At 38.4% G+C, this 22,651-nt stretch overlaps 2 protein-coding genes across 2 annotated transcripts in view; both read left to right on the top strand.

The window, feature by feature from the left end:
* lrba (LPS-responsive vesicle trafficking, beach and anchor containing) overlaps positions 1-22,651 on the top strand; it is a 971,728-nt gene that overhangs the window by 502,560 nt on the left and 446,517 nt on the right. The window lies entirely within an intron of this gene.
* On the top strand, positions 16,731-18,521 carry LOC133539139 (protein mab-21-like 2). Its single transcript, XM_061881239.1, has one exon. It carries the CDS (start codon positions 17,083-17,085, stop codon positions 18,160-18,162), a length of 1,080 nt encoding a protein of 359 aa, XP_061737223.1. The 5' UTR covers positions 16,731-17,082; the 3' UTR covers positions 18,163-18,521.

The raw sequence follows: 22,651 nt of genomic DNA, 5'->3' as shown, positions 1-22,651 counted from the left end.
CTGTGTTTATAATTCACAGTGGAGGACGAATGTCACATAAGAAAATAGACAAAAAGAAGAAGCTTATGACTACGACACAGGACTCATGCAGATCCCAAATACAAATCAGCAGGTACCAGAAGGTAAGAAAAGTTGCTCTTGCATAATATTGCGATACTAAACGCCTGGTAATATGTCTGCTAATGACAGATTTTTGAGCGCCGTATGTAATGTTCTATATTCTCAATGGAACTTTAAAGATTTGGTGTTGTTTACTGGTATCATCTTGTAGTTTACACGTATCTCTTATGTGTGACTGCCATCTACTGGTCACACTTATCATTACACCATGTACCAAATAAAATTGCTTCGAAGTTGGTAAGCATAAACAGAATCATTCCGTATATAAAAGGCGCTCTGTGGAGTTTTGAGGAAATGAAAGGATTATAAGTGAGCCTTTTCATGTGAAAAATACAGTTTACAGCATCCATCCATCCATTTTTCTACAGCTTGTCCCTTTTGGGGTCATGTCGTACTTTAATGTCCTCACATAAGGATGACATTCACAGCGAATTGCCACACATATTTGTCATGATTCAGAAGGAATTCAAAGGTTGAACGCGATCAAGTCAAAAAAAGATGTGGCTGGTGGACCACCTTAAAATGACGTGGAAGACGCCATTATTTCCAGCCTTTTGCAGGCCACATAAACATTGCTGTGGCCCACATAGAATGATTTGGTAGGCCAATTTAAAAAGATGTTGACGGCTATGTAAAAAAGATTTGGCTGGTCAATTTAAAAAATGTGGCTGGCCACATAAAAAAAATATGTGGCTGGTGGTCCACCTTAAAATTACGTGGCGGACGACATTATTTCCAGCCTTTTGCAGGCCACATAAACATTGTTGTGGGCCACATTGAAAAGATGTTGCTGGCCACTTAAAAAAGATGAGGCTCGTGGACGGACACTTTAAAAAATGTGGTTGGCCACATAAAAAAGTTGTGGCTAGCGGACCACCTTAAAATTACGTGGCGGACGACATTACTTCCAGCCTTTTGCAGGCCACATAAACATTGTGGTGGGCCACCTAGAATGATTTGGTGGGTCATTTTAAAAAGATGTTGCTGGCCACGTAAAAAGATGTGGCTGGTGTCCAAACACGTTAAAAAATGTGGCTGGCCACGTAAAAAAAAGATGTGGCTGGTGGACCACCTTAAAATTACGGGGTGAACCACATTATTTAAAAAGATGTACCCGTCCACATAAAAAAAGATGTGGCTGGTGGCCGGCCACTTTAAAATAATGTGGCTGGACATTTGACTTATGGGGCAGGCCAACTAAAATGACGAGGCATTCCACAATAAAATGATGTAGTGGTGCATAATAAAATGATGCAGCGAGCCAGATTTGACCCTTGGGCTTATATATATATATATATATATATATATATATATATATATATATATATATATATATATATATATATATATATATATATATATACATATATATATATATACATATATATATATATATATATATATATATATACATATATATATACATATATATACATATACATATACATATATACATATATATATATGTATATATGTATATATATACATATGTTGTCTGTCTATCTGTGTTGGCCCTGCGATGAGGTGGCGACTTGTCCAGGGTGTACCCCGCCTTCCGCCCGATTGTAGCTGAGATAGGCGCCAGCGCCCCCCGCGACCCCAAAAGGGAATAAGCGGTAGAAAATGGATGGATGGATGGATATATATATATATATATATATATATATATACATATATATGTATATATATATATATATATATGTATATATATATATATATATATATATATATATATATATATATATATATACATATATATATATATATATATATATATACATATATATATATATACACACACACACACACACACACACACACACACACACACACACACACACACACACACACACACACACACACACGTTTACTCTTAACTCTCCAGTTCAGAGGTAAACGGAATCCCCCTCAAATCCACCACAAGACTCCTCCGCTCCGGACAGGCTAACCTCCTCCAACCTCAGAGGACAAAGCTAGGAACAAGACGGTGCTTTCTGCTCCGCCGCTCCCAGTCTGCGGAATGCTCTCCCTGACCACCTGAGGGCACCACAGACTATGAATTATTTTAAAAAAGGCTTAAAAACCCTCTTTTTGAGATATATGCATACTAGTCCAAGCTATTAGGCTGGTCTAGTTTTTATTTTTATTATTAAACATTTTTTTAATACACTGTAGCTCTCTGAGGTTGTTTGCTCAATGTGAAGTGCTTTTTACAAATACAATCTATTATTAATATTGTAAGACAGCGCATTATGAAGGGACAGTCAGAAAGCTATGCTAAATGTGGACTACATTTACAGGTTATGTAGACCACAAGGAAGTGTTTAGAATGTAAGGGGAAAAAAATCACAACACGACCCCTTTAATTGCTCTCCGGCAGTAGCTTAATTGACCTGAGCCAATGAAAACAGCCCCCTCGTTAGCCAGCACTATACACCCACAAGAAGGAATTACATTCAAATTGGACATTTATTGTATTCCAAACGGAACAAACAGTAAATACTTTGTGGTCTTAATTGACATCTATTGTGCTAATAGAAGAAAAACTCAACAAAAACCAACAAAGCTGGAAAAACTAAATCAAAGCAAGCAGGATGGGGGCTTTAAAGGCTGAAGGACAACATCCTCACTGCCTCATTCAGGCAGAGCAAGCGGCTCCTAAGAGGGCCTCGGCAACAACAACAACATGCAATATTGATGGCTCGTGTCTAAACATGGGGAGGCTGCGGCTAAACACACACACACACACACACACACACACACACACACACACACACCGAGAGAGAGAGAGACTACTATAGAGCAGCTATCTGCCGAGCAGATGCTGCGCCCTGTCAGCCAATTAGTCGCCTGCGATGATTTTTCTTTCGCGGAGGAAGCAGCTGAGTCCGTCGGCGACAAAAAGTGCGAACACACACAAGAAAATGTAGCCTGGCTCCGCATGTCTGCTTGTACACCGCGAAAACTGAAATCTGAGTACCGTATTTTTCGGACAATAGGTCGCAGTTTTTTTTCATAGTTTGGCCGGGGGTGCGACTTATACTCAGGAGCGACTTATGTGTGGAATTGTTAACACATTACCGTAAAATGAAAAATAATATTATTTATCTCATTCGCCGGAGAGACGAAGAAAATGTCAGCAATCGTCACACACACGTCAACTAATAAGAATTCGGCGGGGGAGGGTCATGGCAGAAGTGCATTGTGGGTCATGGGATGTATGCTATATCAGGGGTCAGCAACCCAAAATGTTGAAAGAGCCATATTGGACCAAAAATACAAAAACAAATCGGTCTGGAGCCGCAAAAAATTAAAAGCCATATTACATACAGATAGTGGGTCATGAGATATAAATTGAATTAAAGCTGCAAGCAGCGTTGGCCGGGTCCGCCTTTGGCTGCTGCCCCCGAGACCCACGGCCGGATAAGCGGTAGAAGACGCCTTGGTGCCACTATTTTGAGAATCTAATGCATTGTGAAAGTAATGCAGTTGTTGTATTGAAGTGAAAATATTTGATTTTTGCTAAAGTATGTTGATTATTAAAATGTAGGTCTAAATGAGACCTACATAGTGTTTTTTGTTGCATGTCTCTTTGACATTCCTACCGAAAGTTACAAGCAGTTTTGTCTGTGTTTTCTTCCTAGGAGCAGTATGTCTGTGTTGTATTCCTAGGGGGCGCTAGAGCACAATTTTGAATTTTGGGGTTGGGTTTTTTAATTAGCTCGCAATTGTTGCCAGTCCTGATGTGTGTGTCAAGTTTGGTGAGTTTTGAAGCATTTTAAGGGGGTCAAGGCACGTAAAATAAAAACCGGAGCAGTAATCAAAACTCTGATCTATACTTTTAATCAGAAGGGTCCAAACTCTCTCCTGTGCGAGTTTGAAGCCGAAACGACAAACGCACTCGGAGGAGTTTTCGTTTGAAAAAAGGTGACGGGTTTTCACAAAACTTTTATTTTGAAGGGGTAATTGCCAACTAATTATTAAAATGTAGGTCTAAGTGAGACCTACATAGAAGTTTTTGTTTCATGTCTTTGCGGCATTCCTACTGGAAGTTACAAGCAATTTTGTTTGTGTTTTCTTCCTAGGAGCAGTTTTTTCTGTGTTTTATTAAAAAATTGCGCTAGAGCGCATTTTTTGATTTTGGGTTTGTTTTTTTCATCAGATCGCAATTTTTGCCAGTCCAGATGTGTGTGCCAAGTTTGGTGAGTTTTCAAGCATTTTAAGGGGGTCAAATTACAGCGCAAAGAGGCCAAAATTGCATTTTTTGCAAAATTTTTATTTTGAAGGGGTTTTTGCCAACTTCCTGTAGATTTTTGCGGAAAGTGAGTGAGTGTATGAAAATTGGGTCTAAGTCAGACCTACATAGGAGTTTTTGTTTCATGTCGCTATGACATTCCTAACAGAAGTTACATGCAGTTTTGTCTGTAATTTTTTCCTAGGGGGCGCTAGAGCGCAATTTTCATTTTGGGGGATTGGTTTCTTAATATGTTGGGAAGGTTTGCTATACCGACGTGTGTGTCAAATTTGGTGAGTTTCGAAGCATGTTAAGGGGGTCAAATTACAGCGCGTAGGTGCGGAATAATAATAAAACACAGCAGTTTCAATAGGGTCCTTGGCCCATGGTCCTTTGCCATGGGCCAAGGACCCTAATTATGAGGACTTAAAGGAAACAAAATGAGCTCAAATATAGCTACAAATGAGGCATAGTAATGCAATATGTACATTTAGCTAGCATAAATAGCATGTTAGCATCAATTAGCTTGCAGTCATGCAGTGACCAAATATGTCTGATTAACACTCCACACAAGTCAATAACATCAACAAAACTCACCTTTATGTATGCATGTACAACATTATAAGTTTGGTGGACAAAATCAGACAGAAAAAAAAAAGTGGCATAAATCTTGTCGGAGAAAGTTATGCATGTAAACAAACTAGGGTGAGTTCAAGGACCGCCAAAATGAGTAGGACAAAACGGTGCTCGCCCAATACTCGAATCAGTGAAGCATGTTTAATATAAACAGTGTGCTTTATTAGGGAGGTTTGTGTCATGTTTGTCCTCCTACAGAAACCAAATTAAAACAAAAAAAATATTTTTTCCCCTCATTTCCACATTTCATATATTTTTGAAAAAGCTCCAGAGAGCCACTAGGACGGCTCTAGAGCCGCGGGTTGCCGACCCCTGTGCTATATGCTACTGCCGTAGCTATTAAAGTGGATCATTTTATCCTTGGCGGTAACTTAGAAAAACTGAGAAGGGCTGAACAAAAATGGCGTTGAAAAGGAAATCATGTAGTGCAGATTACAAGCTGGACGTAGAGAAATATGCAGCAGAAAAGGACAAGAGGAAGCGGCGCATACCTTTGGAGTTGGCAGAGTTGTTTAGAAGCCACATCCAAAATTTCTCAACGAGCTATTGCAAGGAATTTAGGGATTTTACCATCTACGGTCCGTAAAATCATCAAAAGGATCAGAGAATCTGGAGAAATCACTGCACGTAAGCGATGATATTATAGACATTTGATCCCTCAGGTGGTACTGCATCAAAAACCGACATCAATGTTTAAAGGATATCACCACATGGGCTCAGGAACACTTCAGAACACCACTGTCAGTAACTATAGTTGGTCGCAACAGCTGTAAGTGCAAGTTAAAACTATACTATGTAAAGTGAAAGCCATTTATCAACAACACCCAGAAACACTGGTGGCTTCGCTTGGCCCAAGCTCATCTAAGATGGACTGATGCAAAGAAGGGGAAAGTGTTCTGTGGTCTGACGAGTCCACATTTCATATTGCTTTTGGAAACTGTGGACGTGGTGTCTTCCGGAACAAAGAGGAAAATAACCATCCGGATTGTTATAGGCGCAAAGTTTGAAAGCCAGCATCTGTGATGGTATGGGGGTGCATTAGTGCCCAAGGCATGGGTAACTTACACATCTGTGAAGGCACCATTAATGCTGAAAGGTACATACAGGTTTTGTTGTCATCCAAGCAACGTTATCATGGACGCCCCTGCTTATTTCAGCAAAACAATGCCAAGCCACGTGTTACAACAGCGTGGTTTTCGTAGTAAAAGAGTGCGGGTACTTTCCTGGCCCGCCTGCAGTCCAGACCTGTCTCCCATGGAAAATGTGTGGCGCATTTATGAGGCGTAAAATAGGACAGCGGAGACCCCGGACTGTTGAAGGACTGAAGCTCTACATAAAACAAGAATGGGAAAGAATTCCACTTTCAAAGCTTCAACAATTAGTTTCCTCACTTCCCAAACGTTTATGTATGTTACGATTGAGTGCCACCTCTCAATGCCAAAGGACTGGAGCAGGCAGGAATGAAGATAGGAGCAGATTTTAATATGAATAACCAAAGTAACACTTGACAAAAGAGCAAAACAAAGGTGTGCCTTAGCAGGGGAACCTAAATGCTACAAGAGGCAGAGTTCAGAGTTCGAAGTAGCGCGCGGAGGCTAAGCTAAACTTAGCGTGGAACAAACAGGGAAACAAGAATACACAACATAACGGTTGCCTTAAGCAAGCAAAACGTCCAGGAGGAACTGAGGTAGCAGGCGGTCTTAAATACAACACAATAATTAACGACCGGTGTGCGCCAGGCGGCAGTGCAGGTGAAACAATTACGTTGCCATGGTGACAAGTATAAACTAGGAAGTGTTCAACTCAGGGAAACGGCAGAGTCCAAAACGTGATCAAACATACAGAAAAGTAAACAACAAACGATCCATGAAGTGGATCGCAACAATGTAGTGTTATTAAAAGAAAAGGTGATGTAACACAGTGGTGAACATGCCCTTTCCCAACTACTTTGGCACGTGTTGCAGCCATGAAATTCTAAGTTAATTATTATTTGCAAAAATCTGGAGAAATCACTCCACATAAGCGGCATGGCCGGAAACCAACATTGAATGACCGTGACCTTCGATCCTTCAGACGGCACTGTATCAAAAACAGACATCAATCTCTAAAGGATATCACCACATGGACTCAGGAACACTTCAGAAAACCACTGTCACTAAATACAGTTGGTCTCTACATCTGTAAGTGCAAGTTAAAGCTCTACTGTGCAAAGTGAAAGCAATTCATCAACAACATCCAGAAACGCCGCTGGCTTCTCTGGGCCCAGGATCATCTAAGATGGACTGATGCAAAGTGGAAAAGTGTTCTGTGGTCTGACAAGTCTACATTTCAAATTGTTTTTGGAAGTATTTGACATCGTGTCATCTGGACCAAAGGGGAAGCAAACCATCCAGACTGTTATTGACGCAAAGTTGAAAAGCCAGCATGTGTGATGGTATGGGGGTGCATTAGTGCCCAAGGCATGGGTAACTTACACATGTGTGAAGGCACCATTAATGCTGAAAGGTACATACAGGTTTTGGAGCAACATATGCTGCCATCTAAGCGCCGTCTTTTTCATGGACGCCCCTGCTTATTTCAGCAAGACAATGCCAATCCACAATCAGTACGTCTTACAATAGCGTGGCTTCGTAAAAAAAAAAGAGTGCAGGTACTTTCCTGGCCCGCCTGCAGTCCAGACCTGTCTCCCATGGAAAATGTGTGACGCATTATGAAGCGTAAAATAGGACAGCGGAGACCCCGGACTGTTGAAGGACTGAAGCTCTACATAAAACAAGAATGGGAAAGAATTCCACTTTCAAAGCTTCAACAATTAGTTTCCTCAGTTCCCAAACGTTTATTGAGTGTTGTTAAAAGAAAAGGTGATGTAACACAGTGGTGAACATGCCCTTTCCCAACTACTTTGACACGTGTTGCAGCCATGAAATTTTAAGTTAATTATTATTTGCAAAAATAAATTAAAGTTCATGAGTTTGAACATCAAATATGTTGTCTTTGTAGCATATTCAACTGAATATGGGTTGGAAAGGATTTGCAAATCATTGTATTCTGTTTATATTTACATCTAACACAATTTCCCAGCTCATATGGAAACGGGGTTTGTACATAAAAAAATGATTTAATTGAGTTTCTAAATGGTTAAAATGGATGCAAGGTAATGGACTACAGCACCCTCTGTTGGTCTGGCATGGAATTGACACGCTGCATTTGCATTTTATTTAAAAAGAAAACAGTATTATTTGTCTTGGACAAGAAGAAGATGTAGACCAGTAGCATGTGGTCTTCAGTCCAGCAAGAATCAGACCGGCAGATTCTTAACGTCTTCGTAATCCAAAAAGCTCCACTTTGTGTCACCATATATTACGCTAAAGCTACGGTTAGCGCGTCCTTCATAACATTTGGACACTTCCTTCTCCGCCCGCCGTGGATTTATCTCTCCTCAATGCATGTGTGGGATCATGAACAGTCGGCCCCTGAAACGGCACACCCACGCTTTAGTCCGCTGGCTTTCCCGTTTCGTCTTTTACGGGACGTTCCAAAACCGCATTAGGACCACGAGCGTGTCGCTTGTGAGGAGCAGTAAACATCCAGCGTGTCTCTGGAAATGATCACATTTATTGGAGCTCGTGGAAGCATCTTCATTTCCTCCGCCTCGCTCTTCTAAACCGTGCTATGACAACAATGTGGAACCTTTAAATCTAAACCCCCCCCCAAAGTGGGCACCGTGTCAACTTCATGGGAACAGAATCTGGATAAATATGCGACCATCCTCGCATTTTCTCTCTCCAGACAGTAAAGAATGAGACGCCAACCCTCATCAATCGATGTTTATTTATATAGCCCTAAATCACCAGTGTCTCAAAGGGCTGCACAAGCCAGAACCACATCCTCGGTTCAGATCCCACATCAGGGCAAGGAAAAACTCAACCCAATGGGACAGTGAGAAACTTTAGAGAGGACCGCAGATGTGGAGCGACAGGTGCATGGACGTCGACTGGATCTAACATAATAGTGAGAGTCCAGTCCATAGTGGATCTAACATAATAGTGAGAGTCCAGTCCATAGTGGATCTAACATAATAGTGAGAGTCCAGTCCATAGTGGATCTAACATAATAGTGAGAGTCCAGTCCATAGTGGATCTAACATAATAGTGAGAGTCCAGTCCATAGTGGATCTAACATAATAGTGAGAGTCCAGTCCATAGTGGATCTAACATAATAGTGAGAGTCCAGTCCATAGTGGATCTAACATAATAGTGTGAGAGTCCAGTCCATAGTGGATCTAACATAATAGTGTGAGAGTCCAGTCCATAGTGGATCTAACATAATAGTGAGAGACCAGTCCATAGTGGATCTAACATAATAGTGAGAGACCAGTCCATAGTGGATCTAACATAATAGTGAGAGTCCAGTCCATAGTGGATCTAACATAATAGTATGAGAGTCCAGTCCAAAGTGGATCTAACATAATAGTGTGAGAGTCCAGTCCATAGTGGATCTAACATAATAGTGAGAGTCCAGTCCATAGTGGATCTAACATAATAGTGTGAGTCCAGTCCATAGTGGATCTAATATAATAGTGAGAGTCCAGTCCATAGTGGATCTAACATAATAGTGAAAGTCCAGTCCATAGTGGATCTAACATAATAGTGAAAGTCCAGTCCATAGTGGATCTAACATAATAGTGTGAGAGTCCAGTCCATAGTGGATCTAACATAATAGTGTGAGAGTCCAGTCCATAGTGGATCTAACATAATAGTAAGAGTCCTGTCCATAGTGGATCTAACATAATAGTGTGAGAGTCCAGTCCATAGTGGATCTAACATAATAGTGAGAGAGTCCAGTCCATAGTGGATCTAGAATAATAGTGAGAGTCCAGTCCATAGTGGATCCAACATAATAGTGTGAGTCCAGTCCATAGTGGATCTAACATAATAGTGAGAGTCCAGTCCATAGTGGATCTAACATAATAGTGCGAGTCCAGTCCATAGTGGATCTAACATAATAGTATGAGTCCAGTCCATAGTGGATTTAACATAATAGTGTGAGAGTCCAGTCCATAGTGGATCTAACAAAATAGTGAGTGTCCAGTCCATAGTGGATCTAACATAATAGTGAGAGAGTTCAGTCCATAGTGGATCAAACATAATAGTGAGAGTCCAGTCCATAGTGGATCTAATAAAATAGCATGAGTCCAGTCCATAGTGGATCTAACATAATAGTGTGAGAGTCCAGTCCATAGTGGATCTAACATAATAGTGTGAGAGTCCAGTCCATAGTGGATCTAACATAATAGTGAGAGTCCAGTCCATAGTGGATCTAACATAATAGTGAGAGTCCAGTCCATAGTGGATCTAACATAATAGTGAGAGTCCAGTCCATAGTAGATCTAACATAATAGTGAGAGTCTAGTCCATAGTGGATCTAACATACTATTGAGAGAGTCCAGTCCATAGTGGATCTAGAATAATAGTGTGAGAGTTCAGTCCATAGTGGATCTAACATAACAGTGAGAGTCCAGTCCATAGTGGATCTAATATAATAGTGAGAGTCCAGTCCATAGTGGATCTAACATAATAGTGTGAGAGTTCAGTCCATAATGGATCCAACATAGTCAGAGTCCAGTCCATAGTGGATCCAACATAGTGTTGAGAGTCCAGTCCAATACAAATGTAGCTTTGATATTTCTAGTTTATTTATCCTTTTATGCTTGAAAATACTCAACGCCCCAAAAAATTGTGTAAGGACTGTTAATAATAATAAAATAAAATAATCATGACGATGATTTATAACTTAACTGCTAATGACATTGAAGTGCAAATGAAAATACAGTTTCTCGACTTTAGTCATATTTTTTGCGCTTAAGAAACATCTTTATTACTTTAGCTCCAGACTTCTTCTCTTTGTTGGATATTGTCATGACTGCCACAAGTGGTGGAAAGGTGTACTACAAGTGAGTACAGCTCTTTTCGGTGGCCCTCCAGGTGGCGCTCATGGTCCCGACAATGGTAAAGAAACACTGGATTAAAAACACAGACAATAAAAAAAAAAAAAAAAGGATTTCCAGCCGCAGTTTTACCCTGGAACAGATTTGGGGGTAACACAAAGACATTTAGAAAAGTTTATTTTTTTGGACGGAAATAAAGTGCAGAGTCAGGTATTTTAGACTTATTATTACATTTACATTTCACACTAAAACAGACTGCAAATATCATCACGGATTCTCGTGAAGTCTGGAGGCACTCTGTGAGTGTGTGTGTTTATAAAATTAAAAAAATATACTCCGTGATGAAGTCCAGAGTACGTGGCAAACCAAGAGCTAATTCATCTTTGCCTTCTTTTTTTTTTTACATATGTGCGGCTGTATTTTCTTTCAATAAAAAAAATCCGTCTAAAATCGCAGCTGGCCACTTACTATCAGGAATACTCTGTTTTACGTGCAAAAGTGCGGAAATTCAGTCTGACTTTTACCGTATTTGCACAAAAAAAGTGTGTGAAAATAAAGAGAGCATACAAATACAAAATGCTTATGGGACGAAGGAGGCTGCAAAATACCCAGGATGTTTTCCACGGACAAAAGACAATCATATTTTTTTTTTTTTAAAAAGGACCTTATCTACATGCACAATGTCGTGCATACTCTTTACTTTTCACTGTTAAAGTGTTGAATTTAAAAGTGAAAATGTCAGCAAGTCGCTGCGTGCACATGTCGCCATGCTTCCACATGTCCAAGTGTGTATCACGGCAGCTACACAACACACACACACACACACACACACCGTACTGAACCGACGGGGTACATTTAAGGTCTTTTAAAGTGATTCTTTATTAATGTAACCTATAGCAGAAAGCTAAGATGTGATATGTTAGCAAATAGTGACAGTGAAGTGGTTTTCCCATCTGTATCGCATTTAAAAGTGATGTGTTGCATACTTCAGTATTTCTATAAAAAGATTGGATGCAGTTGCTTTAAAGCAGGGGTCACCAACCTCTTTGAAAGCAAGAGCTACTTCTTGGGTACTGATTAATGCCAAGGGCTACCAGTTTGATACACACTTCAATAAATTGCCAGGAATAGCCAATTTGCTCAATTTACCTTTAATAAATAAATCTATATATATATATATAAAAAAAATGGGTATTTCTGTCTTGTCATTCCGTCCTACATTTTTTTTCCATTTACGGAAGGTTTTTTGTAGAGAAGAAATGATGAAAAAAACACTTAATTGAATGGTTTAAAAGAGGAGAAAATTACATTTTAAAACATAGTTTATCTTCAATTTCGACTCTTTAAAATTCAAAATTCAACCGAAAAAATGAAGACAAAAACTAGCTCATTCGAAACTTTTTGAAAAAAATTTAAACAAAAAATTTATGGAACATCATTAGTAATTTTTCCGTATTAAGATTAATTTTAGAATTTAGATGACATGTTTTAAATAGGTTAAAATCCAATCTGCACTTTGTTAGAATATATAACAAATTGGACCAAGCTATATTTCTAACAAAGACAAATCCTTATTTCTTTTAAATTTTCCAAAACAAAAATTTTAAAAGAAATTCAAAAGACTTTGAAATAAGATTTAAATTTGATTCTACGGATTTTCTAGATTTGCCAGAATATTCTTTTTGCATTTTAATCATAATAAGTTTGAAGAAATATTTCACAAATATTCTTCGTCGAAAAAACAGAAGCTAAAATGAAGAATTAAATTAAAATGTATTTATTATTCTTTACAATAAAAAAAATAAATTTACTTGAACGTTGATTTAAATTGTCAAGAAAGAAGAGGAAGGAATTTAAAAGGTAAAAAGGTATATGTGTTTAAAAATCCTAAAATCATTTTTAAGGTGGTATTTTTTCTCTAAAATTGTCTTTCTGAAAGTTATAAGAAGCAAAGTAAAACAATAAATTAATTTATTTAAACAAGTGAAGACCAAGTCTTTAAAATATTTTCTTGGATTTTCAAATTCTATTTGAGTTTTGTCTCTCTTAGAATTAAAAATGTCCAGCAAAGTGAGACCAGCTTGCTAGTAAACAAATACAATTTAAAAAATAGAGGCAGCTCACTGGTAAGTGCTGCTATTTGAGCTATTTTTAGAACAGGCCAGCGGGCGACTCATCTGGTCCTTACGGGCGACCTGCGTTGGTGACCCCTGCTCTAAAGCGTCATGTTGCGTGTACTTTGGGTCAAAATTAAAGTATAGGATACTTGAAATAAAGAATAAGTACGTGTAATTAAAATAAAATGAAAAGTTTGAGTGTTGTAAATGATTAGGACTAGCAGAGGAAAGGTTAATTTTGGTAGAAGTGCCATCCATCCATCCATTTCTACCGCTTATTCCCTTTTGGGGTCGCTGGCGCCTATCTCAGCTACAATCGGGCAGAAGAAGGGGTACACCCTGGACAAGTCGCCACCTCATCGCAGGGCCAATGGTAGAAGTGATCATGCGTAAAATAACCCTTACAATAATCAATAAATACAAGGATTAAAATGCACATATCATCATTGTAATATAACTAGTCAATAATATCAGAGTAAAACAGTTTCAAGTGCCCAAAGTGAAGCAAATCAATAACATATGAGTTTTTCTAAAATATAAAAATAAAAAATAATTTTGGTGTGTGTGTGAAAAGTGCATATTTTAACACTGTTATTAAAAAAACAAACAAACAAAAAATAAAACACCAACATATATGCAAAATATGACAGGTTGTTACAAAATATGTAAATAAATGCATAAATCAAAAGTGAGCATTTTCCCCCCAACAAGGGCATTTGATACATTTTGCATATTAATTACTAAAACCAATCCAACGTTTGTTGAAGTCAGTTTTAAAATTGTGGTGCGATGTCCGCGATCCATGCTTTATCAGTATCATGCGGTCTCATTCCCCCACCTTTAAGAAGATGTGCACTAGAAAACATGCTCCTTGTGGTCTTTACTTCGGACTTCATTTTGATTCTAACAATAAAAATAAAATAAAAAAATCTTTTTTTTATTAATTATTTTTTGAAGTGAAGTGAACTATATTTATATAGCGCTTTTCTCAAGTGACTCAAAGCGCTTTACATAGTGAAACCCAATATCTAAGTTACATTTAAAGCAGTGTGGGTGGCGCTGGGAGCAGGTGGGTAAAGTGTCTTGCCCAAGGGCACAACGGCAGTGACTAGGATGGCACAAGCGGGAATCGAACCTGCAACCCTCAAGTTGCTGACACGGCCACTCTACCAACCGAGCTATGTCACCCCATATATAATGTTTTAAATATTGTGCTGCTGAGTTAACGTGCTATTCAATTTGATTTTATGAATTTAGTTTATTTATTATTATTTGATATCCAATAGTTCAAGTTGGTCAAAAAAGGTTTAAAGTCCAAATAAGCATTTATTTTTTTCAAGGCAAACTGATGCACTTAAAATCTTTTCTGTTACAGACTCAAAACAGTGTAAATAAAGCTATTATTTGCTGTACGTTAATCTATATTTATTTTTTATTTTCCTTCATGTTAATAAGGATACAACAAAAGGAATACATGTTTTATTATTTTTCATAATAATAATAATAATATGCAGAGGTGTACTTATAACAATTTTATGGATAAATGATACTATTTATAGTTGTGGCAGAGAACATCTTAACTTTGTCTTATGCATGGGCAACAAAACAAGCATAATATCTTGTTTTATTATTCATAATAATAATAATAATATGCAAAGGTGTACTTATAACAATTTTATGGATAAATGATACTATTTATAGTTGTGGCAGAGAACATCTTAACTTTGTCTCATGCATTTGCAACAAAACAAGCGTAATATCTTGTTAAAAAACATTTGGAATTTTTACAGTGAATGAAAAAAAAATAGATTTCGGCCAAAAGTGGCCCCTGAGCCTCACTTTGGACACCCTTTCTACAGAAAAATACTGCAGCTGGTACAGGTAGTTATGACAACAAAACAAAAATAAATGCATAAATAATTATGACTGACATATTTGCAAGTGGGGGAGGTGACAAAGAGATAAAAGTGTTTGGAAATAAACTTATTTTCTGTTACAGACTCAAAACAGTGTAAATAAAGCTATTATTTGCTGTACGTTAATCTATATTTATTTTTTATTTTCCTTCATGTTAATAAGGATACAACAAAAGGAATACATTTTTTATTATTTTTCATAATAATAATAATAATATGCAGAGGTGTACTTATAACAATTTTATAGATAAATGATACTATTTATAGTTGTGGCAGAGAACATCTTAACTTTGTCTTATGCATGGGCAACAAAACAAGCATAATATCTTGTTTTATTATTCATAATAATAATAATAATATGCAAAGGTGTACTTATAACAATTTTATGGATAAATGATACTATTCATAGTTGTGGCAGAGAACATCTTAACTTTGTCTCATGCATTTGCAACAAAACAAGCGTAATATCTTGTTAAAAAACATTTGGAATTTTTACAGTGAATGAAAAAAAAATAGATTTCGGCCAAAAGTGGCCCCTGAGCCTCACTTTGGACACCCTTTCTACAGAAAAATACTGCAGCTGGTACAGGTAGTTATGACAACAAAACAAAAATAAATGCATAAATAATTATGACTGACATATTTGCAAGTGGGGGAAGTGACAAAGAGATAAAAGTGTTTGGAAATAAACTTATTTGCTGTTACAGACTCAAAACAGTGTTACATAAAGCTGTTATTTGCTGTACGTTAATCTAGATTTAGTTTTTATTTTTCTTAATGTTAATAAGGACACAAATAAATGAGTAAAATGGTTATTATTATTAATAATGATAATATGCACCCTTTCTATAGAAACATGCTGCAGCTGCTACAGGTAGTTATGACAACAAAAAGAAAAGAAATGCATAAATTATTATGACTGACATAAGGAGACAAAAAAAGTTGTTTGGAAATAAACCTCTTTTCTGTTGGACTCAAAACAGTGTTAAATAAAGCTCTTCTTTGCTGTATGTTAATTTACATTATTTTTTTATTTTCCTTAATGTTAATATAGGCTAAAATTAAATTAAATGAATGAGGTGTACTTCTTACAATCTTATAGTCGCGGCAGAGAAACTGAAAATGATTGAAAACACTGGTTTAGGTCAATATAGTCTATAAACGATCCATCTTAGCTTTGCGTTATGCATTTGCAACAAAACAAGTGTAATATCTTGTTAAAATACATTTTGAATTAAAAAAAAACAAAACATGAGCAACACTTTGGACACCCTTTCTATAGAAACATATATAAACTATATATGCCGCTGTTATGGGTTATTAAAGTTAAAAAAGTTAAAGTAGCAATGATTGTCACACACACACTAGGTGTGGCAAAATTATCCTCTGCATTTGACCCATCACCCTTGTTCACCCCCTGGGAGGTGAGGGGAGCAGTGAGCAGCAGCGATGCCACGCCCGAGAATCATTTATGGTGATTTAACCCCCAATTCCAACCCTTAATGCTGAGTGCCAAGCAGGGAGGTAATGGCTCCCATTTTTATAGTCTTTGGTATGAAAACAAAACGAAAATAAATGCATAAATAATTATGACTGCCATATTTGCAAGTGGGGGAGGTGGCGAGAAGACAACAAAAGTTGTTTTGGGGAATAAACCTCAAGGTGTGGACTCTCTCTCTCTCTCCCCCTATCTCTCTCGCTCTCTCTCCCCGGCCTGTGATTGGCTGTGCTCGGCCAAGCTCCGCGCACTAGTGCCGGTGGACCAGCCCGACCCACTTCACTCTCACCGCGGAGGACCATTCATAAAAGTGGAAGAAGAGGCGGGGGGGGCCGGGAAGGTGACTATGAGAGAGCCGCAAGAGCTCCGCAGTCGGACTCCTCTTTACTGAAGGGAGTTCAGAGTGAAATATATTTATTTGAAGGGGGGGGGAAAAAAAAAAAAAAAAAAAAAAAAAAAAAATCGAAATTTTTTTTGTGTCATACCTGCTTGTAACAAAAAAAAATAATATTTTTTTTTTTTTTTTTTTTTTTTTTTGCGGGTGTCACCGGTAAGCGTTGGATCCGTCAACCTACCGCGACTCTCCGGTGTACAACCCGGAGCTGTGCCCCAACATGATCGCCACGCAGGCCAAGCTGGTGTACCAGCTCAACAAGTACTACACGGAGCGCTGCCAGGCGCGCAAAGCCGCCATCGCCAAGACCATCCGGGAGGTGTGCAAGGTGGTGTCGGACGTGCTGAAGGAGGTGGAGGTGCAGGAGCCGCGCTTCATCAGCTCCCTCAGCGAGATCGACGCCCGCTACGAGGGCATGGAGGTGGTCTCGCCCAGCGAGTTCGAGGTGGTGCTCTACCTCAACCAGATGGGCGTCTTCAACTTCGTGGACGACGGCTCGCTGCCGGGCTGCGCGGTGCTCAAGCTGAGCGACGGCCGCAAGAGGAGCATGTCCCTGTGGGTGGAGTTCATCACCGCCTCGGGCTACCTGTCCGCCCGCAAGATCCGCTCCCGCTTCCAGACGCTGGTGGCGCAGGCGGTGGACAAGTGCAGCTACCGCGACGTGGTGAAGATGGTGGCGGACACCAGCGAGGTGAAGCTCCGCATCCGCGAGCGCTACGTGGTGCAGATCACGCCCGCCTTCAAGTGCACCGGCATCTGGCCGCGCAGCGCGGCGCAGTGGCCCATGCCGCACATCCCCTGGCCGGGGCCCAACCGCGTGGCGGAGGTGAAGGCGGAGGGCTTCAACCTGCTCTCCAAGGAGTGCTACTCGCTGACGGGCAAGCAGAGCTCCGCCGAGAGCGACGCCTGGGTGCTGCAGTTCAGCGAGGCCGAGAACCGGCTGCTGATGGCCGGCTGCAGGAAGAAGTGCCTGTCGGTGCTCAAGACCCTGCGGGACCGCCACCTGGAGCTGCCCGGCCAGCCGCTCAACAACTACCACATGAAGACGCTGCTGCTGTACGAGTGCGAGAAGCACCCGCGGGAGAGCGACTGGGACGAGGCCTGCCTGGGGGACCGGCTCAACGGCATCCTGCTGCAGCTCATCTCCTGCCTGCAGTGCCGCCGCTGCCCGCACTACTTCCTGCCCAACCTGGACCTCTTTCAGGGCAAGCCGCACTCGGCCCTGGAGGCGGCCGCCAAGCAGACCTGGAGACTAGCCAGGGAGATCCTCACCAACGCCAAAAGCTTGGACAAATTATAAAAAAAAATAAATAAAAAGGAAAAAAAAAAAATACTTTTTTTTTTTTTTTTAATTATTTCCCTTTCTCCTTTTGGAAGCGGTGGACTCTCCGAGCAATGTGAATAAAGACAAAATAAGACAAATATGTTTGTCTTTTAAAAAAATGGAAGCGAGGACCGAAAACGAAGGTACATTTTTATGTTTCATGTCTTATAACTTTAAAAAAATGTGTCTCCTTTATTCCGTGTTTTCACAAAGTGAACGACCTTTATTTAAATGAACAGGAACAAAAAAAAAAGCTGCCAACTTGATGATTTTTTTTTTCATGGTGTGACTCAAAGAAATAAAAAAAAATGTTAAATAAAATGTTGCAAGTTAAATTTAGGCCTCATGTTTGAAGGAGATGTTTTCTATTTCTATTTTGGTTCGGAGGGGAGAGTATTAACTCGTAAGAAATGAAATTCAGTTAAAAAAAACCTGGGGAAAATTTTTAAAATGACAAACCTTTTTTTTTTTAACAGGAAAATCTATAACACCAATATCTATATCATGGATATTTTGACAGCAGTTTTTAATTGCATTTTAGTCATAGAAAAAATATTTATGTGTTAGTTATATTTTAGTCATGTCAATAGTTAATAATTTAAACATTTAATTTTGTCTCTGTAAGTTGGCGACTTGTCCAGGGGTGTACCCCGCCTTCCCTGAGATAGGCTCCAGCACACACCTCCGCCAACCCGGAGGGCATAAGCGGTTGAAAATGGATGGACATTTTAGTCATAGTCTTTTAAAGAAAAAATATTTACGCTTTGGTCATATTTTAGTCTTGTCAATTAATTAATCATTTCAACATTTAATGTTGTCGCTCTATCTGTGTCGGCCCTGCGATGAGGTGGCGACTTGTCCAGGGGTGTAGTCCGCCTTCCGCCTGAATGCAGCTGAGATAGGCTCCAGCACACACCTCCGCCACCCCGAGGGGAATAAGCGGTAGAAAATGGATGGCCATTTTGACAGCAGTTTTTAATTTAGTTTTAGTCGTAGTCTTTGAAAAAAATATTTATGCTTTAGTCATGTTATTTAATTAATGATTTAAACATTTAATGTTGTTTGTCTGTGTTGGCCCTGCAATGAGGTGGCGACTTGTCCAGGGGTGTACCCCGCCTTCCGCTCAAATGCAGCTGAGATAGGCTCCCTCCCGCCATCCCGAAAGGGACAAGCGGTAAGAAATAGATGGATTAAAAAAAAAAAAGAAAACGTGTCTTTGTTAAAATAAAGCCTTGTTAGCATTAAAAATGTCAACTCAATTCATTTGATAACACACTAAAAAAAACAAAAAAAACTGCTGGGTTATTTTGGTAACCCAGTAAATGGGTTGCTTCAGTTGAGTTAAATTTCGGATTTATTCTAATGAAGAGCAACCCAATTTTTGTGTTATTTTAATTCATTTTCTGCATATACACGGTAAAAAAAATTCTGTTAAAAAACGGTCATCTACTGGCAGCTACGGCTGCCAAACGAAAACCATAAAATTAAAGTAAAACATTGTAAACCAAATAATGATCAAAAACATATTTATATAAATTTTCATGAAACGTTTTGCGGAAAAATATCGTAATTTTACAGATTTCTACTAAATGATCACGATCAACCACCTTTAATGAAAGGAAAAATGCAGGCAGATCCACAGAAAAATACCATTATTTTACAGATTTTTTCTGAATTGTTAAAATCCTTTTTAAGATTAACATGACTTTGAAAGTAATTTAAGAAAACAGAAAATGCTACGTATAATTAGTTATTTTTTCTGTAAAAAAAATAGAAATATACATAGTTTGTCATTACTGGCATGTTACTTAAAATAACAGGCGGATTGTTTATTTATAGATAATGTCTTCAATTCTACAGTTTTATAACCTATTTAAAAAAAAGTAGAAAAATTACAGTATAAATTTAGAGTAAATTAACCATAAAAATAGGATTTTTTTTTTTTTTTACAGTGTATGTTCTTTTACATTTTAACATATGATTGAAACCACCTGTAGCACACAACTTTAAATCTGAATGAATGAATGGTTTATTTTGAGCCACGCAAACAAAACAAGAGAATGACATAAAATACAAAAGAAATATATAAATACATTATTTTTACACCTACATTGAAAACATTACATGTGACTAATCTTTTGTAGATGTCAAGATTGACTCAAAAGGGAGTGGGAAGAAGTAAACTTATTAGGTCCCACCACTATACATATACAATATATATTTACAATATATAATACAATAATATATATAATATAATTCAGTTCAGTGGTTGCTGCGTAAATGCTATATATTATTACCTATGGTCACATAATTTAAATGTTTTTAATATAAACCCTAACCTAATCACTTTAAAATGGTTAATTTTGCATGTAAGGAAACGTGCATGTTTTTTTTCCACTTTTAAAAAAAAAAAAATTCCCTCTTTTTATATAAATGGGTTACACTTGTATAGCGCTTTTCTACCTTCAAGGTGCCCAAAGCGCTTTGACGCCAATATATGTGTATTAAAAGTGTAAATACTACTATATGCTCTTTGTTTCTCAGCTACAAGTTAGGAGCATAAAGTACGTACAAAGCCTCACAGCGGCATCCAGAAATAATAAGTAGGCCAACGTTACCTTTGGGTCGATGGCCTTGAAGCCGGGCTCGTCCTCGTCCACCTCGAAGTAGAGCTCGGAGGCGGTGATTGACAGGGTTCCTTTCACCACCACGGCCGGAGCCACCAGCTGGGCCCCTGTGCTCAGGTTGACCGGGCCTATACACACACACACACACACATATATTTAATCACATATACACATGCCGGATAGAAGAAGCCATCAGGGGACAAGATGGAGCCGCTTAAAAATATTTAAAAAAAAAGGGGATAATCCATTGGAAGCGGATCACAAAAGAATATAGATAACGCGTCATTAATCCCATGAGGGAAGTGAAACAATTAAAAGATTTTGTGGTTCTGCGTGGCGCTATTTCTTCAACCTAATCCAAATAATTAGGAGATTGAATGGCACATTTTGCACACATTTGTCAAAGAGAGTGAGGAAAGTGGAGTGTTTAGTCTAAAATCCATCTTCGTCTTTATGGCCGGGGACGATGCAGAGAAGGTTCATGCTGCACACGAAACACGCCTCAGTCACGAAAAGGCTAGAGAGGAAGGAATAAGTCTAAGCTAGAAAGTATTGTCAGGGTTTTAACGTGAAAATATGTTCTAATCCTTTTAACAGACATTTATTCCGCTCAACGTGCGGATTACACCGTGCCATCGCGTTAGGGCCGTGCTTTTTAATCAATGCATTTTTAACTACAAGAGACTTTTTTTTTTTTTTTTTTAAAACAGTTCATAGTGCTTCATAATTCTAAATCAGTGATGTCCAAGGTGCGGCCCGGGGGCCATTTGCGGCCCACAAGTCATGTTTTAACGGCCCCACGGCACATTGTAAAAATACTATTAAAAAAACCCCACAGAAAACGTAAAAAGTGTTATAAAAGAGCCAACAGGTGACAAGAAAATGTTGCAATGTTGACTCTAACAACACAAAGCTGCAATGCAGCATGTTTCTTTCTTTAAAAAATAATAATGAATCTAAATCAATGACATTGTGAATTATGAACCTATCCAAGGCTCCAATTAGGTCATGTTAAATATTCCACTTTGAGATATTCTTTGGGGGAAATGTTGCATATTTTGTGTTTGCTATGTAAAAAAAGTAAGCTGTTTTTTTTTGTTTTTGTTTTTAAAAAAGCCTAAAACAAACAACAATAAAACGTATAATCTGAAGTTGATCTGGAGGTAATTGTGTTAAAAGTAAACAGTTATTCAAATTTATTATTTATTTTTTAACACTTTAATGATCATTTTGGATCCCCAATAATTGTTGTGTAACTTGTTTTTAAGAGTCATTGCTAAAAAATAATAATAATGAATTAAAATCAATACTGTTAAGAGTTATAGACCTTTTTAAGGCTCCAATTATCTCAAATATTCCACTTGAAAATTTTATTGGGTGAAAACATTAGATACCGTATTTCCTTGAATTGCCGCAGGGTATATAGTATGCACCTGCCTTGAAAACTCGCTTCGCAAAATAATTAGTGCATGCTTAGTATTACCGCCTGGTCAAACTCGTCACGTCACGAGTGACACTTCACCTGTCATCATTTTCAAAATGGAGGAGGCTGATTTCAATCATTTGAAATCGCATAAAGGGAAGAAGATTAAGAGCTATTCAGTAGGATTTAAGGTCCAAGCTTACATCACACTCAAATTTTTACTGCATACCTTTGGTAAGTGCCGGAGTGGGAAGAAGTTTTAAAATAATTTGCGCATGTACTTTGTAATTTGCCTCAAAATATAGGGTTTCGACAAAAAGCTCGTAAAAAGTAAAACAAATAATGAAGTAGAATTAGCGATTCAAAGGTTTTATGAAAAAAATAATACACAACTTATTTTGAACCTTGTTTAAGA

This window comes from Nerophis ophidion, linkage group LG20 (assembly GCF_033978795.1).
Source record: "Nerophis ophidion isolate RoL-2023_Sa linkage group LG20, RoL_Noph_v1.0, whole genome shotgun sequence".
Taxonomy (NCBI): domain Eukaryota; kingdom Metazoa; phylum Chordata; class Actinopteri; order Syngnathiformes; family Syngnathidae; genus Nerophis; species Nerophis ophidion.
This window is presented reverse-complemented; position numbering and strand designations above follow the sequence as displayed.

Bases quoted from the DNA above. Each gene is read 5' to 3' on its own strand.
- LOC133539139 (XM_061881239.1), top strand. From the start codon at position 17,083: ATGATCGCCACGCAGGCCAAGCTGGTGTACCAGCTCAACAAGTACTAC.